Consider the following 26,013-nt stretch of genomic DNA (forward strand, 5'->3'; position numbering starts at 1 on the left):
CCTTCCTCCTGCTGGTGATCCCTCTAGTGATGTAAAGATCTATATAGAGGAATCAGGACCTCCTTCCTCCCACTGGTGACCCCTCTAGTGATTTAAAGATCTATATAGAGGAATCAGGACCTCCTTCCACCTGCTGGTGATCCCTCTAGTGATATAAAGATCTATATAGAGGAATCAGGACCTCCTTCCTCCTGCTGGTGATCCCTCTAGTGATATAAATATATATAGAGAGAGGAATCAGGACCTCCTTCCTCCTGCTGGTGTTCCCTCTAATGATATAAATATCTATATAGAGGAATCAGGACCTCCTTCCTCCTGCTGGTGATCCCTCTAGTGATATAAAGATCTATATAGAGGAATCAGGACCTCCTTCCTCCTTCTGGTGATTCCCCTCGTGATATCAAGATCTATATAGAGGAATCAGGACCTCCTTCCTCCTGCTGGTGATCCCTCTAGGGAAATAAAGATCTATATAGAGGAATCAGGACCTCCTTCCTCCTCCTGGTGACCCCTCTAGCAGGGCTGGACTGGGACAAAAATTTGGCCCTGGACTTCACCCAGACTGGCCCACTTTGACAGGTCTCTCCCATGCCGGCTTGCCACCCAAGCCCCCCCCCCCCCCCCCCCACTAGCTATTAGCCGTTTTACATTATTTCTCTTATAGGCAGTATCAGTGGGGAAGCTAGAAATTATTTCACCTGGGGCAAAGAATCAGTTTGGCGCCCCCCCCCAATGGAACAAGATTAGGCAGGAAAGTGAGGCCGCCCTCCTTCCAGATCGTATGATGAGCTTCTAAGTGTTGACTCCTGAGCATCATGTCTGTATTCAGGCGCGCTGCATAACTAGCCAGGGAGAGGAGGTGAGCACTGCGGGGGGGGGGGGACAGAGGACTGGAGGGAGGCAGCGGTCCACTGTCACTGAAATCGGCCCACTGAGCCATCGGCCCACCGGGAAACTCCCTGTAGTCCCAATGGCCAGTACATGCCTGCCCTCTAGTGATATAAAGATCTATACAGGGGAATCAGGACCTCCTTCCTCCTGCTGGTGATCCCTCTAGGGAAATAAAGATCTATATATAGGAATCAGGACCTCCTTCCTCCTCCTGGTGACCCCTGTAGTGATATAAAGAGAGGAATCAGGACCTCCTTCCTCCTGCTGGTGACCCCTCTAGTGATGTAAAGATCTATATAGAGGAATCAGGACCTCCTTCCTCCTGCTGGTGATCCCTCTAGTGATATAAAGATCTATATAGAGGAATCAGGACCTCCTTCCTCCTGCTGGTGATCCCTCTAGTGATATAAATATATATAGAGAGAGGAATCAGGACCTCCTTCCTCCTGCTGGTGATCCCTCTAGTGATATAAATATATATAGAGAGAGGAATCAGGACCTCCTTCCTCCTGCTGGTGATCCCTCTACTGATGAAATAAGCACCCCCAGATAATTTTCCTCTGTAGTTTTGGACAATACTGTACCTTCAATATGGGTTGTCGCTGATTTTTATTGGGGTTTTTATATGTACCAACAATGTTGCACTTTCTTTGTCAAAAAAAAAAAAAAAAGGCAGGTCCTCTTACACATAATATTACTGAACTACTCACCTCTCTTCTGTAAGAGATCGATGGAGACAGATTCGGTGCTGCCATCAGGAGACAGACAAAACTCAGCTGGGGGGCGCTCTGTGACGGAAAAATAATCCGGGAAAAAATCACTGGAACTGAGAGACGAAGGCTTTCCTGTGGAGAGGAATTAATAATTAGATGTATAAGAATGAAAACTAAATAGATGAAGGTCATCAGGAGGATATGAAGAGTCCTAGAACCCGAGATATACTGTATCACTGACAGAAAGTGTGCGGAGTATCTGCCCTAATTATACAGCTTTACATTCTACAGCAAGTATTAATAAATCTCTCTGGCATATCATTATAGATGAGACATTTTTTAAAAATCAATCTTGTTCCATATTGCCACCTCACTCCTTGACCTCAGGGCGGAATAATGGAGGCCAAACTAAAATTATTGTTAGGAGATGGGATTCCCTGCCAACCGTCAACATTTGTAATGTAATTAACTCAGAAAGGAAGTACTATGCACTATATGGCCAAATGTTTGTAGGCAATACCCCAAATGATTGAGTTCAGTTGTTTCTACGGTAGTAAAGGGCACTGATAATGATAAAAAATACTAAGGCATTGTGAACTATTGTGTGCTTCCAACCTTGTGGGAAAGGTTTGTGGTGGGTCCTTTTCTGTTCCAGCATGACTGTCCCTCTGTGTACAAAGCCAGCTCCGTAAAGACATGGTTTGACCAGTTTGGTGTGGAGGGACTCAAGTGGCCTTCATAAAGTCCTGGCCCCAACTCTAGTGAACACTTTGAGATGGACTAGAACACAAATGTAAGCCTGGTCTTCTCGTTTGACATTGGAACTGGACCTCAACCCTAATGAGCACCTTTGAGATTATATAAAATGCTGATTGAAAGCCAGATCTTCTCATCCAACATCAGGACCTGACCTCAACCCAACTGAAATCCTTTGAGATTAATTAAAATGCTGGTTGAGAGCTAGATCTTTTCATCCAACATCAGGACCTGACCTCAACCCAACTAAACACCTTGAGTATGAATGAAAATGCTCATTGAGAGCCAAGTTTTCTTATTCAACATCAGTAGCTGACCTCAACTATACTGAACATCTTCGGGATGAATTGGAACACCGACCGTGAGCCAGGTCTTCGCATTCCAACATCAGTACCTTACCCAAATGGGCACGTATTCCCTCAGAAACCCTCTAACATCTTGTGGAAAAGCCTCTCAGAAGATCGGTGGTTAATATAGTAGTGAAAAACTCATTTAGTTGTCTACAGTCTCTTGGCCATATAGTATAATTAAATGAACAATGAACACTACTACTGGGTTTTTGGGTTTATCATGTGTTATTGATTGATGGGAGGTGGGGAATCCTTTGCTGTCAATTATTTAATTAAATAATATCCAGTGGTGTGTTACACTCATAGACCTATATGGGCTACAAAAACACAGAGTGAAGGCTTTAAGGTGAACACTATTGCTATCTTTGTATATCACCAATGTGTTTCTTGATTACCTTAAAGTGGAACTAAACCCTTTTACCCTTTACAGCCAAAGATGGTGCCATCTAGGCCCAATTTAGATTGGTTGTTGCCATTATGCTTTACATGTGACCAGTTATGACACCAGCCATTTGAGAACTTAAAAGATCAGCTGATAGCTGACATAAGCACCCTGGCAACTGTGATAGAAAACCGTAAAGGCATGCTTTGAATGTAACTGTTTGAGAAACAGTCAGATAGGTGGATTTAGAGTTCTACTTTAATCTCCTATTTCCCCCCCACCCCCATGTTTGGTCACATGACAATCCATCAGTCCGCACCATGAAACCGTAAATGGTTGCCATTGATACTGCCGGGAAAGTCGAAGAAGTGGTTCCTCTTGGTTACTTTCGTCTCCTGCCTCCTGTCCAGGCTACCGGCCAGTCCCGCCAGCCCATGAACTCGTTCAAGGCCCAGTGGGTTTCGACGCCTGTACTCCCTCCACTTCAGGGCTTGCGGAGACAGGTGATTGGCTAGAAGTTCCCATGGTAGGCAGCGGTAGCAATTTAGAGAAGAGAGAAGAGCAGAGAGGAGGCGAAGATTAGTGATAGGGCAGAGCGTGCAGGAGCAGAGCAGCAGTTACCATAAAAGTGTTATTAGTCATAATGAGGAATATAGACCAGGATAGACAACGATGACAGCCAAAGACAAAACCAAGAAACAGTCAGCATTCAGGAGGACATATTGTATGTTGTGTAACATAAACTAAAAACTGTGGAAAGGTAGCCACAGTCCTAGTATTTTTATTTTATAATGAAAGGTTTTTTTTGGGGGGGTTTGGAAGAGCAATGGTACAGATGAACTCCATTGTCTAAAGGTATTTGCCCATGTGAAAGCAAACTTGCAGTTGCAGCTGTCAAAAAATGGGACCTTCTGATACAAAGTTTATAAACAATGTTCACAAGCCAGATAACTGATAAAAAGCAAAATTGTTACTTTTGTATTTACTCTGTTTTATTCATCTGCAGTTACAAGGATGAGCTTCAAGAAACATAATATGTCAATAAAAGCAACCTGAGAAGTTAAACAACTTTTTGAAAAATAAAATTTGTTCCTACTAAACCACTTATTAACCCTACATGTTACCCTCTCAAGCTATAATTAATTTAATTAATTCCTTCTTTACCTTTTCCTCTAAGCCATTATTTTCCTGTTTTGTTTATTTCCAATCAATAATATTTATAGTGATTGTAAAGGATTTGTTATGTCATACTTACCTGCTCTTTGTAATGGTTTTGCACGGAGCAGCCCCGATCCTCCTCTTCTCAGGCCCCCCCTGCCGGCACTTCTGGCACCTCCCCCTTGTCAAATGCTCACCATAGCAAGCTGCTTGCTATGGGGGCACTTGTGTGGGCTTAATCCAGAGTCAGCTTCTCTGTGGCTCAGCTCAGTGTGGCTCAGCCCTGCCCCTGCTCCCTCCTCACTGGCAGTTCATATTTAGGGGGGGGCACATGGGGGGACAGGGACAAAAGTAGGGAGGCAACTATAAAATACAATTATATATATATATATATATATATATATATATATATATATATATATATATATATATATATCCTGGGGCCCTTTACTACGATCCCACAATGGCCCTTTCACATGTTCTGCAGTAAGCTCCCTTCCTGTATTGGGGCCCCCCAGGGTGGCAGAAAACAAGAGATATATGTCACCAGCATACCAAGAAAATATAAGGGTTCAAAGGCAGTGGGAGAACTATCAGGGTTGCAAAGGTTGTCTTGCCACCGGGCCCTGGTGTTCTGCCACTGTGGGGTTCCCCAGCCCCCTCTTGCTGTCCTGCCCCTGCGCTGGTCTGGCATCTCTTGGAATTTACAGGCTGGTTCTCCTGTCCTTAGGACTGGAGAAATCAGTCTGTTCTTTCAGTAGCTGAGAGTCCTGGTGGAGTCCTTCCTGCAACTCGCTCTTCTCCCTGCCAATGAGGATGCAGGGGAAGGAGCAGATCGGGCGGCCGTGGTTGTGTGAGCGCTCGCATTATGCAGTGTCAGCGAGCAGAGGGAGGGGGGAGGAATCACCCGCAGGAGCTGACTGGAGGCGCTCTCCTTCTCAATAGAGACTGTGTTACTCCAGCGGCGGCCTGAGTAAGATGTGGTGCATCCGCTACGAATGCAAACAAAAAGACATTTTTTTTTTTACAAAAAGGCTTTTTTTTTTTTTCACAAAAAGGCTTTTTTTTTTTTTAATTGGGGGGCACAGCATAATGTTGGGGGGGTCAGCTCCCCCTCTGCCCCCCCCCAGTGAGGCCATTGCTCACTGGCTATTATTGACTGTGGCTCCAGCTGCTGCCTCCATGACTAATGAGGAGGGAGAGAGCCGAGAGAGCTGCTTTTTTTTTTTTTTGAGCTGCAGTATGCATGAGCCCTAAAAATGTCTAAAGCTTTTACAAGACTTTACAAGCTTTTAAGCACGTTTAAAGAGGTCAAGAACTTGGGCATTAATTCATTTCAGTGGCCAGGATAATTATTCATTCTGGCCATTGAAATGAATTAACGCTGAAGCGCTAAATGCGACTAGCATATGCACACATAGGCTAACATAGAGGGCAGTTTAGTTTAGGGGGGAAAAAATGCCTGACACCCCTAGAAGCAGCTGCAAAAACATACAGTGTGCAAGAGGCCTTAGGCCATTTCCTGTGCTGGACAAATGTTTATGATTGATTTAAAAGGAAAAATAGCACATATGGCCACTAGATGGCACCAAGTATAATTTTTTTGGATATTTAGTGCCATCTAGTGGTGTGAATATTGTTCATCATATATCAATGAAAAACATTTGTCCAGCACAAGAAATTGCCTAAAAACAATAATTTTTGCCCTATTCTACTGAAAATGCACTTTCACTGGGAGAACTGCTATGCAATTTTTTAATAAATACACCCCTTGGTGTTATCAGTCAGCAACAGAAAATGCTGCTACTGGCAGGAGGTCCAGGTAGGAAACTTTGCAACAAATTCACTTCACCCTTCTGGGGTTTATTTTAATTTGAATCCCCTTCTTACCTGGTTGCTGAGCTGGATTAGCATACTCACCCATCCAGCGAATCAAGCTTTGTCCTGCCATTATCCGCCAAAAACAATCAATCTGCAATCTAGGTTCCGCATTGCCATTTTCTTTGTTTCGTTACCAAGAGACTAGGTCATGGCAGCTGGCCTTCAGATAACACTCACTAAGCATGGGCAGTGGGTTCCACACAGCCCCAAAGCCTCCTGGGATCTATGACATGGGTATCCCAGGAGGCTTCATGCAGGTGGTGATGTCATTCTAGTCTACATGAGAAAGTTGGAAGCACGGGAAGAACTCTGCACAAAAAGTCATCCACCCTATAAAGAAAAAAAACATTTTTGTTGATAAGTAGAAAAAAACGGAATTTTCTTACCATTCATTGGTCTTGACATCATGACCTTCTCAGGAAAAGTTTTCACTTTGCTGTCTTCAATTGTAGGATTGTCGTTGGTGACCTCATGAAGGACAGTGTTCAGCAGAGGTACTGAGGTGATTGGAGGAAGACCATGCTTGGATACCTGTAGGCCAGGCTCCTTCAAAGGTTCTCGCTTCACAATCGACCTCTGAACCTCTACTTTAGGGGAGACCTCATACTTTCGGGTGGGTTTGGCTGCTCCCGGAAGTGTGGTGCCCCTGGCTTGCGTTGACCTAAAAGGCAAGAGATTGGCCGACATTGGGCAGGAGCGGCTTCTGGGAGGCTGGTTCTCCTTAGTCTTCTCTGGAGATGGAGAGCTAGATGAGCCGGAGTCCAAACTCTGAAAGAACATGGCGTTATTCCTAATGGGAGAGTAGCTGCCCAGTGGCGAGGGCCGAGTTGTATCCGGGATCTGGGTCACATTCTGCTCATCTTTTGTATTCACCAGCCCATCCAAAGACAGTTTACCGGCCACATTGATCATCTTGGGGTGGCCACAGGTTGCTTCCATTTGCCCAGAGAGGGTGACTGGGGCTGAAGACTGGGTCTCTGACACATTGTGCTGACTGGACGACCGGCTGCTGGACAATCCATAGAGTTGGGAAAGGCTGGAAGTGAAGTGGCTGTGCAGTGGGCGAGTTTTTGGCTTGCTAAAATGATGCTGGAACACGAATGGTTGGATGGGTAGTGTGGTTGGGCGCTGATCCTTGCTATAGCGGAACACTGGTTTGGCCTCTGCTCCCATTCCTATGGAAAAAGGCAGATGTTGGAAATCAATGCAATCAATCAATCAGCATTAGATAACAATGACTTCCAAAATAAGTCAAACAAAAACAGCCACAAACATGTCTATATGAGCTCACCAAACACCTGAAGAGCTTCACATGGTAGCTCATCCCATTTCAATATAAATATAAAATGATGATCTCTTCTAGCTTATGACTCATGGCTTGCTGTTGTCTGCATTATTCAGCAGACTAGTTTGTCAGTTGAAAGTTGTAATTCTAAAATTCACCAATAGGTGGCACTTTTGAAAAAAAAAGATGTAAAACTGACGGCCTTAGTCAATAAATAGTGGCATAACTCCCACATCTCTAATCTGGGATTGCAGGACATTTTAGCATCAAAATTTGTAAACCTATAGACTTCCCCCCCAAAAAAAGGACAGAATGTGGAAGGGCAAGAACCCCTGTCAGATTTGTATTTCTTCCTGTGTCCCCACCTTCACTTCCTGTAACAGCACAGGAAACAAATCCCAAATCCAGGAATCAGAAAAAATCTACTCTTGCAGTGGGGCCCCCACCACTGAAAGGGTTAAATGCTTGTTATGTCTTGGTAGTACAGGAACAGGCAGAATTACTTATCCTCAGTACTGGGACAGGTATGTCTAGCGACCAGGGCAAGGATGCTGAACTGCACCCCCTCCCCACTGTTAATGCATGCTGTTGAATGGATTTACTGCCCTGTATTCATTCTTTGTCCCCTTGCTCCGCTGTGCCCAGGTCAGCTTCCCCTCCTGCCCACCCCTTGTGCCGTTTCTGCTTATCCTATCCCGCCTTCTGACTGTCTCTGGTGCTGCCCTCATCTCACTTGAAGTTGCCATCTGTGGTTGGTACCATCAATGTCATCACGTACAATGCTGGGATTTTACTCTGCATTGCATGTGATGGGTGAGCATGCAACTTTGACTAAGAGTGGCTTAGAAAGGAGGTTGCAGAGGACTGGTCACACCACTAGAGGGACCCTGATTGAGTGCGGAATAAGTTAAAGAGGATCTTAACCCTAGGAACAAAAAAATTAAAAGTCATCAGCTACAAACACACTTTGGAATCGCAGAAGAGTGAATGGAGCCTTACTGGAGCACAATTGGTATACATATATAAACTAATGACAGGCTAACCATGTCCGCAGCTGTGATCCATGTAATGTGCCCTGCTCCCATGTAATATGCCCTGCTCCCATGTATTGTTCCCTGCTCCCACATAATGTGCCCTGCTCTCATATAATGTGCCCTGCTCCCATGTAATATGCCCTGCTCCTACGTATTGTGCCCTGCTCCCATATAATGTGCCCTACTCTCATGTAATGTGGCCCACTCTCATATAATGTGCCCTGCTTCCATGTAATGTTTCCTGCTCCCACGTATTGTGCCCTGCTCCCATGTAATGTGCCCTGCTCCCACATAATGTGCCCTGCTCCCAAGTAATATGCCCTGCTCCCATGTAATGTGCCCTGCTCCCACGTATTGTGCCCTGCTCCCATGTAATGTGCCCTGCTCGTACATAATGTGCCCTGCTCCCATGTAATTTGCCATGCTCCCATGTAACATGCCCTGCTCCCATGTAATGTGCCCTGCTCCCATGTAATGTGCCCTGCTCCCATGTAATATGCCCTGCTCCCATGTAATGTGCCCTACTCTCATGTAATGTGGCCCACTCTCATATAATGTGCCCTGCTTCCATGTAATGTTTCCTGCTCCCACGTATTGTGCCCTGCTCCCATGTAATGTGCCCTGCTCCCACATAATGTGCCCTGCTCCCATGTAATATGCCCTGCTCCCGTGTAATGTGCCCTGCTCCCATGTAATGTGCCCTGCTCCAACGTATTGTGCCCTGCTCCCATGTAATGTGCCCTGCTCCTACATAATGTGCCCTGCTCCCATGTAATTTGCCATGCTCCCATGTAACATGCCCTGCTCCCACGTATTGTGCCCTGCTCCCATGTAATGTGCCCTGCTCCCACATAATGTGCCCTGCTCCCATGTAATATGCCCTGCTCCCATGTAATGTGCCCTGCTCCCACGTATTGTGCCCTTCTCCCATGTAATGTGCCCTGCTCGTACATAATGTGCCCTGCTCCCATGTAATTTGCCATGCTCCCATGTAACATGCCCTGCTCCCATGTAATGTGCCCTGCTCCCATGTAATGTGCCCTGCTCTCATGTAATATGCCCTGCTCCCATGTAATGTGCCCTGCTCCCATGTAATATGCCCTGCTCCCATGTAATGTGCCCTACTCTCATGTAATGTGGCCCACTCTCATATAATGTGCCCTGCTTCCATGTAATGTTTCCTGCTCCCATGTAATGTGCCCTGCTCCCATGTAATATGCCCTGCTCCCATGTAATGTGCCCTACTCTCATGTAATGTGGCCCACTCTCATATAATATGCCCTGATTCCATGTAATGTTTCCTGCTCCCACGTATTGTGCCCTGCTCCCATGTAATGTGCCCTGCTCCCACATAATGTGCCTTGCTCCCATGTAATATGCCCTGCTCCCGTGTAATGTGCCCTGCTCCCATGTAATGTGCCCTGCTCCCACGTATTGTGCCCTGCTCCCATGTAATGTGCCCTGCTTCTACATAATGTGCCCTGCTCCCATGTAATTTGCCATGCTCCCATGTAACATGCCCTGCTCCCATGTAATGTGCCCTGCTCCCATGTAATGTGCCCTGCTCTCATGTAATATGCCCTGCTCCCATGTAATGTGCCCTGCTCCCATGTAATGTGCCCTGCTCTCATGTAATATGCCCTGCTCCCATATAATGTGCCCTGCTCTCATGTAATATGCCCTGCTCCCATGGGATACTGTATGTGTGTTTCACTTATTATTGTCTATTTTTTATTTTTCTACACATCCATTTATCAAGGGTATCTAATGGTGATAGCATTGTTGTCAATGATACAGGATGAGAGCATAGTGAAGAAGGAGGCTGTAGAAGGCACACAGAGGAATACATTGAGATGCTTTAGAATCAGGTTGCATGCAGCCCATTAATTCTGACCTTATTTCTCTTATTTTCGGGTTATTTTGGTAAAATGTATTATTGTATGTATGGATTTACGGAAGCCAACAAGGCTGTTTCTCCTCTGTGCTTCTACCTATTCTCAGTTCATTTCTGGGATCATAATTAAGTAGTCAAAGTCAGATAAAATTGCATACGCAGCCTGTCCCATTTAGAAAAAAAAAATCGCAATGTTCATCCAATCACTGTTGCTCCGTGTGCAGTGAGGTCTGATTCCCGGCCATACGAATTCTCCAGAAATCACACATCCATGTCATAATGATGGCAAATTAGTACTCGGATCAGGATCAACAGCTCACTGCTTCTGGCATCGGCCCAGATACCCCCTTCCCGAAAAATTTGTATTCATCTCATTCAGGCCAGAACAGAAACCGCTGTGATTTCTCAGGAAGTTCACAAGACTTTTAATGACGTCGCTCAGCAACCGGGAGAATTGTCTGTGGGATTTTGGTGCTGCTGTATCCCAATTCATATGCTAAATTCATTATGTAAAAGGGGAACTTGATATATTGTTAGAAAAGTTGGCTGAAAGTAACTTCTGATGAAATTTTTACATGCTTTGAGGTCTATATAAAAAACATTATTACTGCTGAACACCAGGCTGTCTGTAGATTTAGGCCCCTTGTACATGGGGCCTTTCAACTTCAGTATGTTCCTTCCAGCAGTTTAGTATGCCTAGGAGGCACAGATGCAACGTCCAAAGCCCTGTCCGTTCAGGCACAAGGTTCTGGAACACAAAACAGAATAATAAATGTAATAAGTGGGTGATTTTTTGGCAAAAGAACGGGTCCAGGATAGTTCAATAGAAGCTTCAGTAAAACCTCAGGTGCCATTTACCCCTTTTTCTGCCACTGCCATATGCCATACGTCAGTGGCAGTTGGGGGGGGGGGGTGTAATTCTGACTGTCGGTTGTTAGATGGGAGCGATCCAGCGGCTGTGCAGCACTTCAAAATCCGTAAATGATGGTTTACCCCCACGAATGCTGCCGCCATGTTTCCCAGGCTCCCAGGACCGCCACGGGTTCTGCCTGGTAGAGGGAAGGGAGATGAATGTCAGTATGGACGCAGGATCTTCACTCCATTAGCTTCACCACTTGCCGACCGCAATACGTACTTATACGTTGCAGTTTGCAAGTGGTTTACGACCCCTGAAGATATCGGCCATAACCCCTGTATTGTTTTTGGCGGCTGGCAATTGGCTTTCTCTTGAAAGCGTTCCGAGCAGCTCATGAGAACACTTTCAGAAGCGGCGCTGTCCCCTCCGCCTGCTGTCTCTCGGGCTTACCGTTTTCCCTGGCTAGCCCAAGAAACTATCTGACGATGCCAGCGGCCATCAAAGAGTAGATCAGTTTAGATCTCCTCTATGGCCTTGGAGGACCAGAGCTACGTCATGACGTCACTTCCGGTCTAGGGTGGAAGTAAACAATTTTTTTTTTTAAAGCAAAAGATCAAAAATGTTTTTGTTTTTTTTTATCCTTTGCTCTTAAAGAGGAAGAAGAGATTTAGGGTCTTTATGACCCCAGATTTCTTCATAAAGAGGACCTGTCATCCTTATTGCTATTACAAGGAATGTTTACATTCCTTGTAATAGGAATAAAAGTGATTAAAAAAATAAAGAAATTAAAGAGACAGTGTAAAAATAAAAAAAATAAAAGAAATAAGAACAAAAATGTAAAGCACCCCCATCCCTCCGTGCTCGCACGCGCGGAAGCGAACGCATACATAAGTCGCACACGCATATGTAAACTGTGTTCACACCACGCATGTGAGGTATCACCACGAACGTCAGAGCAAAAGCAATAATTCTAGTGCTAGACCTCCTCTGTAACTCTAAACAGGTAACCTGTAAATGCATTTAAGACATTGCCTATGGAGATTTTTAAGTACCGTAGTTCCACGCTTGTGCGCAATTTTAAAGCGTGACATGTTAGGTATCTATTTACTCGGCATCTTTCATACTATACAAAAACAATCGGGGTATTCATTGTGTTTTGATTTCTTTTTCATTCATTAAAATTTATTTTTACCCAAAAAATTGCATTTGAAAAACCGCTGTGCAAATACTGTGTGACGAAAAAAAAAAATTGCAACAATCGCCATTTTATTACTTAGGGTCTCTGCTAAAAAAATATATCATGTTTGGGAGTTATAAGTCATTTTCTAGAAAAAAATACTGATTTAAGTGCCAGAAAAGTGGTTAAAAAGCAGGTGAGACATCAATAAAGAGAACCTGTCACCAAAAAAAAAACTCATTACATAGGGAACTTTTTGCACCTAGAGTATGCTGTCCAGTTCTGGGCACCAGTCCTCAGGAGGGACGTACTGGAAATGGAGCGAGTACAAAGAAGGGCAACAAAGCTAATAAAGGGTCTGGAGGATCTTAGTTATGAGGAAAGGTTGCGAGCACTGAACTTATTCTCTCTGGAGAAGAGACGCTTGAGAGGGGATATGATTTCAATTTACAAATACCGGACTGGTGACCCCACAATAGGGATAAAACTTTTTCGCAGAAGAGAGTTTAATAAGACTCGTGGCCACTCATTACAATTAGAAGAAAAGAGGTTTAACCCAGAAACTACGTAGAGGGTTCTTTACTGTAAGAGCGGCAAGGGTGTGGAATTCCCTTCCACAGGCGGTGGTCTCAGCGGGGAGCATTGATAGCTTCAAGAAACTATTAGATAATCACCTGAATGACCGCAACATACAGGGATATGTAATGTAATACTGACACATAATCACACACATAGGTTGGACTTGATGGACTTGTGTCTTTTTTCAACCTCACCTACTATGTAACTATGATTAAAAATAATATTTAGTGAAAAAAAGAGAAAGGAATAAAAAATGTGTAAAAAAGGAATGTTACGCCCAAGTACTTAAACCCCCCCCTCAAAAATTTTTTTGGAGCCCCCACACATATGAACGTAAACACACGTCTGGGGAACCTACACATGAAAATATTGATCGTGATATACAGTATATGTTACATATCAGCGCACACTCCATTACAGCAATAATTATAGGTACAGTATTCATGGTTAGCTCTAAACTGAACACCTATAGAGGCTTTTAAAGTGCTCCCTATTGAAAATATAGAGTACCAAAGTTTGTCACCCTTTCATGGGCACACGCAATTTTAAGGCTTGACATGTTGGGTCTTTATTTACCCCCTGCAACTTCAGCTTTTATATTTTACCCAAAAAATTAATAATTATAATATAATATATTGCATTTATCTACCTAGCATAAAAGTGTTGCTTTTCATAAACCGTTACGCTAATATTGTGTGATATAAGAAATATTGGAACTACCACTATTTTATTCTCTAGATCAGGGGTCTCCAAACTTTTTAAAGAGCCAGTTCACTGTCCTTCAGTTTTTAGCGGGGGGGGGGGGGGCAGATTTGGCCATGGGGGGTAGAAAAAGTCTGGCTTGGTGGTTAGTAGGAGGAGGAATAGTGCCTTATCATTGGTATCATTGGAAGAAATAGTGCCCCAATGTTGGTGTCAGTGGGAGGAAAAATGCCCCATCATTGGTGTTTGTGGGAGGAATGGTGCCCCATCGTTGGTGTCCGTGGGAGGAATAGTGCCCCATCATTGGAGTCAGTGGGAAGAATAGTGCCACATCGTTGGTGTCAATGGGAGGAATAGAGGCCCATCATTGGTGTCAGTGGGAGGAATAGTGCCCCGTCATTGGTGTCCGTGGGAAGAATAGTGCCACATCGTTGGTGTCAATGGGAGGAATAGAGGCCCATCATTGGTGTCCGTGGGAGGAATAGTGCCCCGTCATTGGTGTCAGTGGGAAGAATAGTGCCACATCGTTGGTGTCAATGGGAGGAATAGAGGCCCATCATTGGTGTCAGTGGGAGGCTTAGCGCCCCACCATTGGAAGAAAAAGTGCCCCATTGTTGTCAGTGGGAGGAATAGTGCCCCATCATTGGTGTCAATGGGAGGAATAGTGCCTCATCGTTGGTGTCCGTGGGAGGAATAGTGCCCCATCATTGGTGTCAGTGGGAAGAATAGTGCCACATCGTTGGTGTCCGTGGGAGGAATAGTGCCCCATCATTGCTGTCAGTGGGAGGAATAGTGCCCCATCATTGGTGCTAGTGGAAGGAATCATCATTGCTGTCAGTGGGGGAATAATGCCCCATCGTTAGTGACAGTGGGAGGAATAGTGCCCCATCATTGGTGTCAGTGGGAGGCATAGTGTCCTATCGTTGGTGTCAGTAGGAAGAACTGTGCCCCATCATTGGTATCAGTGGGAGGAATAGTGGCCAATCGCTGGTGTCAGTGGCAGGAATAGTGCCCCATCGTTAATATTCATTGGAGGAATAATGCCCTATCATTAGTGCCTGTGGCAAAAATTATGCCCCACTGTTGGTGTCAGTGGAATAAATAGGGCCACACCATTAGTGTCAGTAAGAGGAATAGTGCCCCAAGGGCCGGATAAATGCTAGCAAAGAGCCGCATCCGACCCCCGTGCCGCAGTTTGGAGACCCCTGCTCTAGGGCTTCTCATTTCCAGAATATTTGGAGGTTTTACCTCATCTTCAGGCCTAAAATGATTTTTTTAAACACTTGTGCAAAAAATGAAAAAATGGCTCTGGCAGCAAAAACCTTCATTTGACCTTCTGCATTGATTCATGCATTTTACCAAAGTAAACGAATTTCAACGCATGTGTTAAGACACGTGTCAACTGGCATCATGATACACATTGATGTGTTAGGATGATGTGCGTTGATGTGTGGAATGATGTTCAATACAACGCATTTCAATGTTGAAATGTAATGTATTGTATTGAAAACGTACAACTTTAAATGGGCGTTAATGTTCGTTTTAGAATTGTGCACGATGGAAAGTTTTGTTTCGTTTTCATTTGTAAAATACATAATTTAATCATGTTATATTCGTTATGTTTTGTTAATAATTTTCAGATAATTTGTTATTTCTGTAGACTATAGATATTCGTTATAACGATTAGATTCATTTTCTTGTTTAATTGATTCATTTTCGGATAATTTGTTATTTATGTATGTACTATATACAGTTAGGTCCATATATATTTGGGCACAATTTTTTTTTCAGGTATTTACCAAAACATATTCAAGCTATAGTTATATAATGGATATGGGCTGAAAGTGCACACTCTCAGGTTTAATTTGAGGGTATATACAGTATCTCACAAAAGTGAGTACACCCCTCACATTTTTATAAATATTTTATTCTATCTTTTCATGTGACAACACTGAAGAAATGACACTTTGCTACAATGTAAAGTAGTGAGTGTACAGCTTGTATAACAGTGTAAATTTGTTGTCCCCTCCAAATAACTCAACACACAGCCATTAATGACTAAACCGCTGGCAACAAAAGTGAGTAGTGAAAATGTCCAAATTGGGCCCAAAGTGTCAATATTTTGTGTGGCCACTATTATTTTCCAGCACTGCCTTAACTTTCTTGGGCATGGAGTTCACCAGAGCTTTACAGGTTGTCTCTGGAGTCCTCTTCCCCTCCTCCGTGACGACATCACAGAGCTGGTGCAGCCGTTGTACCAGGGGCGGACTGACCATTAGGTCACTCGGGCGCCGACCGAGGGCCCGGTGTCCAGCAGGGGGCCCCACAGTGTTGCCAACCACCTGTAGATTTAACCCTTTTTTGGGGCTGCCCGTTAAACTCCGTTATGGGCATCGGTGCCCGTAAAAAAGATGGCCGCGAGCCAACCATGGAACTGCGCATGCGCCGCTCCGAAGCTGGCCGGGCTCGTGAAAGCTTGTCCGTGCTCGGCCTTCCGGCGCCATTTTCGAATAGACGCTCGGGACACTATTGCAGAGGTACAGACAGGGGAGCTGAGCAGGGGTGAGGACTGAGGAGGAGGAGGAGAGTAAAACTGTGGGGAGTGAGAACGGGGGACATCGCTGGGAGCCCGGAGGCGGTAGAGGGTGAAGCTGTGGCATGCAGGGGAGGGACAGAGACTGATGTGTTCTGTCCACTGTCCACCATCATATTACTTCTCCACATCATCAGTGCTGTGTCCTCCTCCTGTGCCCATTTCACCTCTCCACAGGTCAGGGCAGCACAGTGCTGCCCTGATCTGTGGAGAGGTGAAAGTGGCACAGGAGGAGGACACAGCACTGATGATGCAGAGAAGTAATATGATGGTGGACAGAGGAGGAGGCTACTGTGAGGGGGTGAGGAGGACACTATCATGTCCGCAACCTCTGTCCCCCTCCTGAAGTATATCTGCAACCTCTGTCCACTTGCAGTATGTCCGCAACCTCTGTCCACCTCCTGCAGTATGTCCGCAACCTCTGTCCACCTCCTGCAGTATGTCCGCAACCTCTGTCCACTTGCAGTATGTCTGCAACCTCTGTCCACCTGCAGTATGTCTGCAGCCTCTGTCCACTTGCAGTATGTCCGCAACCTCTGTCCACCTCCTGCAGTATGTCCGCAGCCTCTATCCACCTCCTGCAGTATGTCCGCAACTTCTGTCCACCTCCTGCAGTATGTCCGCAACCTCTGTCCACCTGCAGTATGTCCGCAGCCTCTGTCCACCTCCTGCAGTATGTCCGCAACCTCTGTCCACCTGCAGTATGTCCGCAACCTCTGTCCACCTCCTGCAGTATGTCCGCAACCTCTGTCCACCTGTCCGCAGCCTCTGTCCACCTCCTGTAGTATGTCCGCAACCTCTGTCCACCTGCAGTATGTCCGCAGCCTCTGTCCACCTGCAGTATGTCCGCAGCCTCTGTCCACCTGCAGTATGTCCGCAGCCTCTGTCCACCTCCTGTAGTATGTCCGCAACCTCTGTCCACCTGCAGTATGTCCGCAGCCTCTGCCCGCCTCCTGTATCATGTCCGCAGCCTTTGCCCCTCTCTGCTTCCATCCCAGGGATCCCTCTCTGCTTCCATCCTAGGGGTCCAGGGGTGTACACATATTGCAGCCTCAGCAGAAATTATACACCCTGTCACGCTTGGCATGGGGCTTGCTCTGCAAAGGTTGTGCAACCTTATGCAGTACAGCGACCAAGTGGCTAAAGCAGGCTATAAGGAGGTGTTGTATTGCCTCATCACATAACCTGCTTTAAGCCCTTGGATCCCACACTAGCATGCTGCTACTGCGTGCATCACACATGGTTGCTGGGTGTTTGCAGAGTGGCCCTATTCACTTGATTAGGTCACGATCACCCACCAAAAGCAAAAGGGGGTATAATTCCTGCCACAGCATGTGTACATCCTCAGCTGCTGCCTCTGCAGCTAAAGGGGGTAGAGACCAATGTATGTAATGTGGGCAGTGTGGCAGGGACACGGGGGGGCCCCATGATCTCCTATTGCCTGGGGGCCCCATGAGTTGTCAGTCCGCCTGTACTTGGGTGCCTGAGAGAAGAGGGGAGGAGGAGGAGGCACAACTCCAACGAGGCAGGATGTCCTCTAGGGGGCAGCTTAAGGGCAGCCACCCTATTGCATCACACCTCGGAGCTCCGCAGGTGTAGGGCGCTGCTGACTCCCCACTGACTTTTAAAAGTTCCTTGGTGTGGGCCTTTTTTGACACGTGTGCAGCAGATCGCACCATTGCTGTTTGCAACCTATGTCTGAAGTGGATCAAGCATGGCCAGAACAGCAGTCGATTGGGCACCACATGCTTGACCAGACATATGACGACCTGCCATGCAGTCCGTTGGCAACAGCACTTGAAAGACCCACATCAAAGAAAAAGGCAGACTTCTCCTTGCTCCTCATCTGGGATCTCCAACCCTACTATACCTCCAGACCTCTCAAAAACCTGCACTGAGAAGAATGAAGGTATAGCAATAGGTGTCCCAAGCACTTGTAGCCAATCTGCTAGCAGTACACCACCATCTGATTTTAGCAGGCAAATTTCATTACCCCAGTTGCTGAACCGTAAAAAAGAAATTCGGTCCCAGCCATCCACATGCTCAGTGTCTAAATGCTAGCACTGCAACTGCTGCCTTTTCAGCTGGTAGACTCTGCCCCCTTTCGTGAATTTGTGGAATGTGCTGTACCTCAATGACAGCTTTTAAAACGCCATTTCTATTCATGGAAGGCCATTCCAGCGCTCTACCAGCATGTGGAAGGCAATGTTTTGGCCTCGTTGGACAGAGCGGTCAGCAGTAAGGTTCATATTACCACTGACTCATGGTCCAGCAGGCATGGGCAGGGACGTTACCTTTCCTTCACGGCACATTGGGTAACTCTGCTGGCAGCTGGGAAGCATGCAGGACAGGGTTCAGTGTTGTTGGAGCTTGTTCCACCACCACGCCTCCAAAATGCTAGTGGTGATTCTGCTACAGCTCTCTCCTCCACCCCCTCCTCTTCTTCTTCTTCTATGGCTTCTTCTGCAGATTTGCCCTCTGAACCAGCAGTTCTCCCTAAGTGTTCAAGGGGCTACGCAAGCAGTCAGGCTAAAAGATGCCATGCGGTGCTTGAGTTGGTCTGCCTAGGGGACAGGAGCCACACTGGGGCAGAGATTCTGTCAGCTCTGCAGGGGCAGGCTCAGAGGTGGTTGACACCACGCCAGCTTCAGCCAGGAATGGTTGTATGCGAAAATGGCACCAACCTTCTCTCCACCCTCTGACAGGGACACTTGACCTATGTTCCATGTTTGGCACACATCCTGAATTTGGTGGTGCAGCGGTTCTTGAGCAGGTACCCAGGCTTCCAGGATCTCCTGAGGCAGGCCAGAAAATTCTGTGGTCATTTCCGCCGGTCATACAATGCCAGTGCTCGGCTGGCTGACATTCAAAGGGATTGCGACCTGCCCACCAACCGCCTCATTTGTGACATGCCCACCAGGTGGAACTCAACGTTGGCAATGCTGCAGCGGCTGCACACACAGCAGAGGACATCAATGAGTACCTGAGCGAGTATGGCACCAGGACTGGGTCAGGGAGCTTGGCTTCTTTTCGCCACGCCAGTGGCTACTGATAAAAGATGCATGCACTGTCCTGTCACCATTTGAGGAGGCCACAAGGATGGTGAGCAGCGACAATGCATGCATCAGTGACACTGTCCCTCTAGTCTTCCTGTTGGAGCACACGCTTCGTGGAATCATGACAAGGGCACTTGAGGCAGAACAGCGGGAGGAAGAGGAGGACTTTCTTATCTCTCAAGGCCCCCTTTATCCAAATAGCATTCCTACGGGCCCGCTAAACACACAGGAAGAAGAGGAGGAGGATTGTGTTAGCATGAATGTAGAGGATAACACTCAGCAGCAGTCTTCAAGGAATGGTTTTCAGTCCCCAGAAACCCAAAGAGTTGTATGTGGCTGGGAGGAGGTAGTTACGGATCATGTGATCCTTAGTGACCCAGAGGACTCAGAATCAAATGCCTCTGCAAACTTATGCTGCATGGCCTCCCTGATTCTGCAAAGCCTGCAAAAGGATCCTAGAATTTGTGGTATCAAGGAGAGGGATCATTACTGGCTGGCAACTCTTCTTGATCCACGTTACAAGGATAAAGTTGCAGAACTCATCCTGCCTTTACAGAGGGAGCAGAGGATGAAACATCTTCCGGAGGCCTTGAAGAAAGGTTTGTGCAACTCATGTCCAGACCCTGGGAGGTTACAATTTCCTTGTGCTGGACAGCGTGTTGCTGAGGCTTCGTTAAGTCAGAGGAAGATCGTTGGAGAAGGTGGCTGGCTGACTGATGCCTTTAAACAATTTTTCAGTCCTCAGCGTCAAGGTCTGATCAGTTCAAGCAACCATCGCCAGCGTCTGCATTACATGGTGCAGGAATATCTAGGGGCAAGAGCAGACTTTGAGACCTTTTCAACAGAGCATCCACTGGGTTACTGGGTCTTGAGGATGGACCACTGGCCAGAACTTTCTGAATATGCAATTGAGCTACTGGCCTGTCCTGCATCCAGCGTTCTTTCTGAAAGCACATTCATTGCTACTGGAGAGTTTGTAACGGATCAAAGAGTGCGCCTGTCCACAGACTCCGTTGATAGGCTCACATAAGCACCCGATGCTGATGTAACTTATTGAATTTGCTATGGATGTGGGATCCCTTGAAGACTGCCTATGCTGACTATCCTATTCCTTCTCAATCTCGATGATGCTAGTTTCCAATAATATTTTTGGTTTAGGGCACACCACCACCACCCAAGGCCCAATTTTTCTGCCCCTGTTTAACAGGGACATGTAATTACAATTTTTGATATAATATTTCAACGCAGGGCCCGTTCCTGCGCCTAACAAGAGTAACTGTGAGGGGTTACAGCGTGGTGGTACCACCAACACCTAAGGCCCAATTTTCTGCAAAGTATATAGGGCAGGCCGTATATACTGCTGTTCAGAGTATATAGTGCCTGGGGGACCCCCACACCATTTTTTAAAAATTTGGGTGCGGGGTTCCCCTTAATATGCACACCAGACCTGAAGGGCCTGGTATGGATTTTGGCGGTGATATCCACGCCATTTTTTTGGGGGGGGGTATTTTTGGTATTTTTATCTATATTGCCGGCAATACATTACAGCCGCAAGCAATTTTAATTTTTGCCTTTATAAATGTCATGGGAAAGATGCGCTACTTTACAGGCATACTAAGGACACCCCCAGGCACAATATTTAAAGGAATATTTCACTTTATTGTTTCACTTTAAGCATTATTAAAATCACTGCTCCCGAAAAAACTGACATTTTTAAAACTTTTTTTTGCATTGATACATGTCTCCTGGGGCAGGACCCAGGTCCCCAAACACTTTTTATGGCAATAACTTGCATATAAGCCTTTAAAAATGAGCACTTTTGATTTTTCATGTTTCGTGTCCCATAGACTTTACCGGTGTTCGCGTGGTCAAAAAATTTTTTGCCTGTTCGCTAGGGGTGCTGAAATTAATCGTTACATCGATGCATCACGATTCGGGTGACCCCGATGCGGCATCGATGCATAAGGACCAGAAAATCGATGTCGGGGTGACGTCATGATGACTAGCCTCGCTCGGAGCGTATTTTTAAAATGACTTTCTTTTAATAAATGTTGTGCTACTATGGATAATGTGCCCCCGCTGTATGTGCTTTTTAAAAAACGATGTCACTTCATACCAAATTTCCCCGTAGTATGATACGATCCCGCTCATGTGACTCCCGGCCCGCCCCGCCCCTCTCCGCTCTCCTCTTCCGTCTCCTGAGTCCTGACGTCAGCGGGGAATTCTCAGTCCCGCCCGCCTCTCTTCTGATACGATAACTATAGTCAGCGGGCGGGACTGAGAATTCCCCCGCTGACGTCAGGACTCAGGAGACACGTGGGAGGAGAACGGAGAGGGGCGGGACGGACCTGGAGTCACATGAGCGGGATCGTATCATATTACAGGGAAATTCGGTATGAAGTGACATAGTTTTTTAAAAAGCACATACAGCGGGGGCACATCATCCATTGTAACACAACATTTATTAAAAGAAAGTAACTTTAAAAACAGTAACCTTACACCTCTCGCTCCATGCTGACAGGTCCCTTGCTATCCTGTGCACATTCCACTGTTAACTCCTAGTGTGCTGGAATGTGCAAACAGGAATGCCAAGGAACTATCAGCACCAGTGGTGGCCCGTGCATTGTGGTGGTGGTGTGGGGGGGGGGGGGGTGGTTAGTGATGGCTGCATTTAATGGGAACAGGTGGCTGTGTTTGACGGGCACAAGTGGCTGCGTTTGATGGGCACAGGTGGCTGCGTTTGACGGGCACAGGTGGCTGCATTTGATGGGCACAGGTGACTGCGTTTGATGGGCACAGTGGCTGCGTTTGATGGGCACAGTGAGGCTGCATTTTGCACACTGCGCTGTCCTGCATAGCCGGGCAATCTTTTGGGAACTGTGATGTGTCCCAGAAGATTGCAGGGTGGAAGGGCCGCCTAGGCGGCCCAAGCGGAAGTGGGAGCTCGTCGGTAATCGTGATGCATCCTGGAATCGAATCGTTGACCAGATAATCGAATCGAATCGTGAGACCAGTGAAGATGCGCACCCCTACTGTTCGCATGTTCTGCTGCGAACCGAACCGGGGGGTGTTCGGCTCATCCCTAATTGCTAGTAAAGTATTCTCAACAAAATATTAAAAAAATGAATTTATTTATCATTATATTCATTTGTCCAATTACATTTGAGCCTCTGAAAATAAGGGGACTCTGTATAAAAATGGTTGCAGTTCCTAAAATTTGTACTTGATATTTATGTTCAACCCCTTGAATTAACCACTTGCTTACTGGGCACTTAAACCCCCTTCCTGCCCAGACCAATTTTTCAGCTTTCAGCGCTGTCACTCTTTGAATGACAATTGCGCGGTCACGCTATAGTTTACCCAAATTAAATTTTTATCATTTTTTTTTTTCACACAGATAGAGCTTTCTTTTGGTGGTATTTAATTGCTGCTGGGTTTTTTATTTTTTGCTAAATAAAACAAAAAGTGGCCCGACATTTAAAAAAAAAAAAACAAAACTGTTTCATAGTTTATGAAATTTTGAAAACAGGTAATTTTTCTCCTTCACTGATGTGCGCTGATGAGGCAGCACTGATGGGCAAAGATAGGCTGCACTAATGGGCACTGATAGGCACTGATAAGGCGGCATTAATGTGCACTAATAGGTGGCACTGATATGCTCTGATGAGGTGGCCCTGATAGGTGACACTGATGGGTGGCACTGATGGGCACTGATGGTTGGCACTGATGGGTGGCAATGAAGGGCACTGATAGGTGGCACTGATGATCACTGATGGGTGGCACTGAAGGGCACTGATAGGTGGCACTTATGATCACTGATGGGTGGCACTGATGGGCACTGGTAGGACACATTGATAGGCAGCACTGATCTGTGGCACTGATTATGAGACACTGATGGGCATTGATTGGCAGCACTGGTGGGCATTGATGGGTGGCACTGTGGGCACTGGTATGTGGGTGGCACTGTTGGCACTGGTAGGTGGCACTGGAGGGTACTGATAGGCGGCACTGGTAGGTGGCACAGTGGGCACTGGCAGCTGACACTGGTGGGCACAGAAAATGCAGCCGCAGCTTTCTGTGTGAGGGACCGATGTCCCTCTGACAGAAGCCAGCGATCAGCTTTTTTTCCCCTCACGGAAAAAAAACTACCGATTACCGAGCTTCTGTTTACATCACGTGATCAGCCCTCATTGGCTGACAGCTGATCACGTGGTAAGGGGTCGGGATCGACTCCTTACTCAGATCTGTGATCAGCCGAGTCTCATAGACTTGGTGATCACAGAGCATGCCGCGCACGACCCGCAGGGTCATGCAGACAACGCTTTCTCGGGAGGACGCCCAGGGGCGCCCTCCCGGCAATTAAGGCCCGTGCTGCAGCCGTCTTTCGGCTATAGCGCGGGCACCAAGTAGTTAAAGCTCAAATTCATTTGGATTGTTTCATTTTAATTTTAGTCTGGTGGCATACAGAGCCAAAAGTATAAAAATTGTGCCCGTGTCCAAATATATATGGACCTAACTGTATATATTCGTGATAACGATTCGTAGTTCGGAAAGTCGATTGTTTATTGAATCCAATAAAACACACAATGACTATATCTCTTCTCCTCTGCTCAAATACAATACAAACACCCTTCTCACTCAGTTCTCAGGAATGTACTTTGCCAGTAATCCGACCTCCAGCACAAAATGAATCAGCTGATTGGACTGTAATGCCGCGTACACACGACCGGACTTTACGGCATACTTGGTCCTGTGGACCGGAGTCTGTCGGACAATTCGATCGTGTGTGGGCTCCAGCGGACTTTTTTTCCCCAAAAGTTTGACGGACCTAGAAATGAAACATGTTTCAAATCTTTTCGACGGACTCGAGTCCGGTCGAAAAGTCAGCTCGTCTGTATGCTACCCCAACGGACAAAAACCGACGCTAGGGCAGCTATTGGCTACTGGCTATAAACTTCCTTATTTTAGTCCGGTCGTACGTCATCACATACGAATCCGTCGGACTTTGGTTGATCGTGTGTAGGCAAGTCCGTTCATTCAGAAAGTCCGTCGAAAAGTCTGCAGGACAAAGTCTGCCGTAAAGTCCGGTCGTGTGTACGCGGCATAAGATTTACTTTGAGTTGACCTTTTGTTTCATGAAACCTTTAACGAATCATGCCAAATTCATTCGTTATTTTGGTTATAATTTCTTTCGTATTAGTTGAATGTTTTTTCCTTCATACATTCGGATGCATCTGAATGCCTGAAAGATGCAAAATTCGGCCGAATTTCGATTAGTTACGAAACGAATTGCACATGTCTGGTTCGTTTTGATGTACTGTAGATTTCCATAGATTGCAATAGAGAATGTATCTGCAGGGAAAAATGCACGGATGTTAATAATATATCTGCAATACATCGCCTCTTGGGGATCCCATGTTACCCAGCAACTGTCATTGCACAATACAAGTACAACAGAAGCAAAAAACACACAGACACAAAGACGCATTCACTGTCGCGAGCTGATCACAGCTGTCACATGGGGGACCAGAAACAGAAAGATATTAATAGCCAATCTCCAATGTAATTATACACAATGCAATCCGAACCTTCCTACTAGTGTTAGTCTATGGGGCTGATTTACTAATACTGGAAAGTGCAAAACTTGGAGCAGCTGTGGATGGTGGCCAATCAGCTTCTAACTTCAGCTTGTTCAATTAACCCTTTAATGTCTAAGCCTATTTCTGACATTAGTTGCTTACAAGGTAAAAATCCATATTTTTTGCTAGAAAATTAAGTAGAACCCCCAAACATTTTATATATATATATATATATATATATATATATATATATATATATATATATATATTTTTTTTTTTTTTTAACAGAGAACCTAGAGAATAAAATGGCAATCATTGCAATATTTTATGTCACACTGTATTTGCGTAGCGGTCCTTCAAACGCAATTTCTTGGGAAAAAAGACACTTTCATGAATTAAAAAAAAAAAAAAACTAAACAGTAAAGTTATTAGATACCTAACATGTCATGCTTTGAAATTGCTCACACTCGTAGAATGGCGACAAACTATGGTACCTTATAATCTCAATAGGCGACATTTTAAAAAGATTTAACGGTTACCACGTTAGAGTTACAGAGGAGGTCTGCTAGAATTATTGCTCTCACTCTCTCTGGCGATCATGGTGATACCTCACATGTGTGATTTGAACACTGTTTACATTTGCGGGTGCGACGTACATATGCGTTTTCTTTGCTGCGCGAGCACGCGAGCTTTAAACATTTTTTTTTATTTTTCTTATTTTATTGTATTTTTTTTTACATTGTCCTTTTAAAAAAAAAAATTCAGATCACTTTTATTGTTGTCAGAAGGAATGTAAACATCCCTTGTGACAGTAATAGGTGGTGACAGGTACTATTTATGGAGGGATCGGGGGGGGGGGGGGGGGGGTGTGTCTAAAAGACCCCAAATTCCTCCTTTGCACTTAAGAGTATTCAGATCGCCAAAATCAGCATCATTGGCAGCTGAGTAAACCAGAAGTGACATCGTGACTTCGCTTCCAGGATTTTACATCAGAGACCCGATTACAGCCGAATCCGGCTTTGTTCGGGTCTCAGCCTAGGCAGCAGACGCGCCGACTGGAGGCTCGGGTCTCTCGGTGGGATGGGAGGCGCGGGAAGAGCGGTGGAAGGCGGTGAGAGGGGGGAGGA

General features: G+C 45.9%; 1 protein-coding gene across 5 annotated transcripts in view; it reads right to left on the bottom strand.

Moving 5' to 3' along the window:
- Positions 1 to 26,013, bottom strand: part of RUSC2 (RUN and SH3 domain containing 2) — a 98,992-nt gene that overhangs the window by 31,503 nt on the left and 41,476 nt on the right. For 3 of the 5 annotated variants that reach the window (XM_073618162.1, XM_073618163.1, XM_073618165.1), the window contains exons 3-5: positions 6,518 to 7,306; positions 3,412 to 3,603; positions 1,602 to 1,736 (exon numbers count right to left, since the gene is read on the bottom strand). In XM_073618162.1, coding sequence (XP_073474263.1) covers positions 1,602 to 1,736; positions 3,412 to 3,603; positions 6,518 to 7,306 — 1,116 coding nt within the window. The remainder of the gene's footprint in view (positions 1 to 1,601; positions 1,737 to 3,411; positions 3,604 to 6,517; positions 7,307 to 26,013) is intronic. The other 2 variants (XM_073618166.1, XM_073618167.1) reach the window with 2 other exon arrangements.

The sequence above is a fragment of the Aquarana catesbeiana genome, linkage group LG01 (assembly GCF_042186555.1).
Source record: "Aquarana catesbeiana isolate 2022-GZ linkage group LG01, ASM4218655v1, whole genome shotgun sequence".
In the NCBI taxonomy this organism is placed as follows: Eukaryota; Metazoa; Chordata; class Amphibia; order Anura; family Ranidae; genus Aquarana; species Aquarana catesbeiana.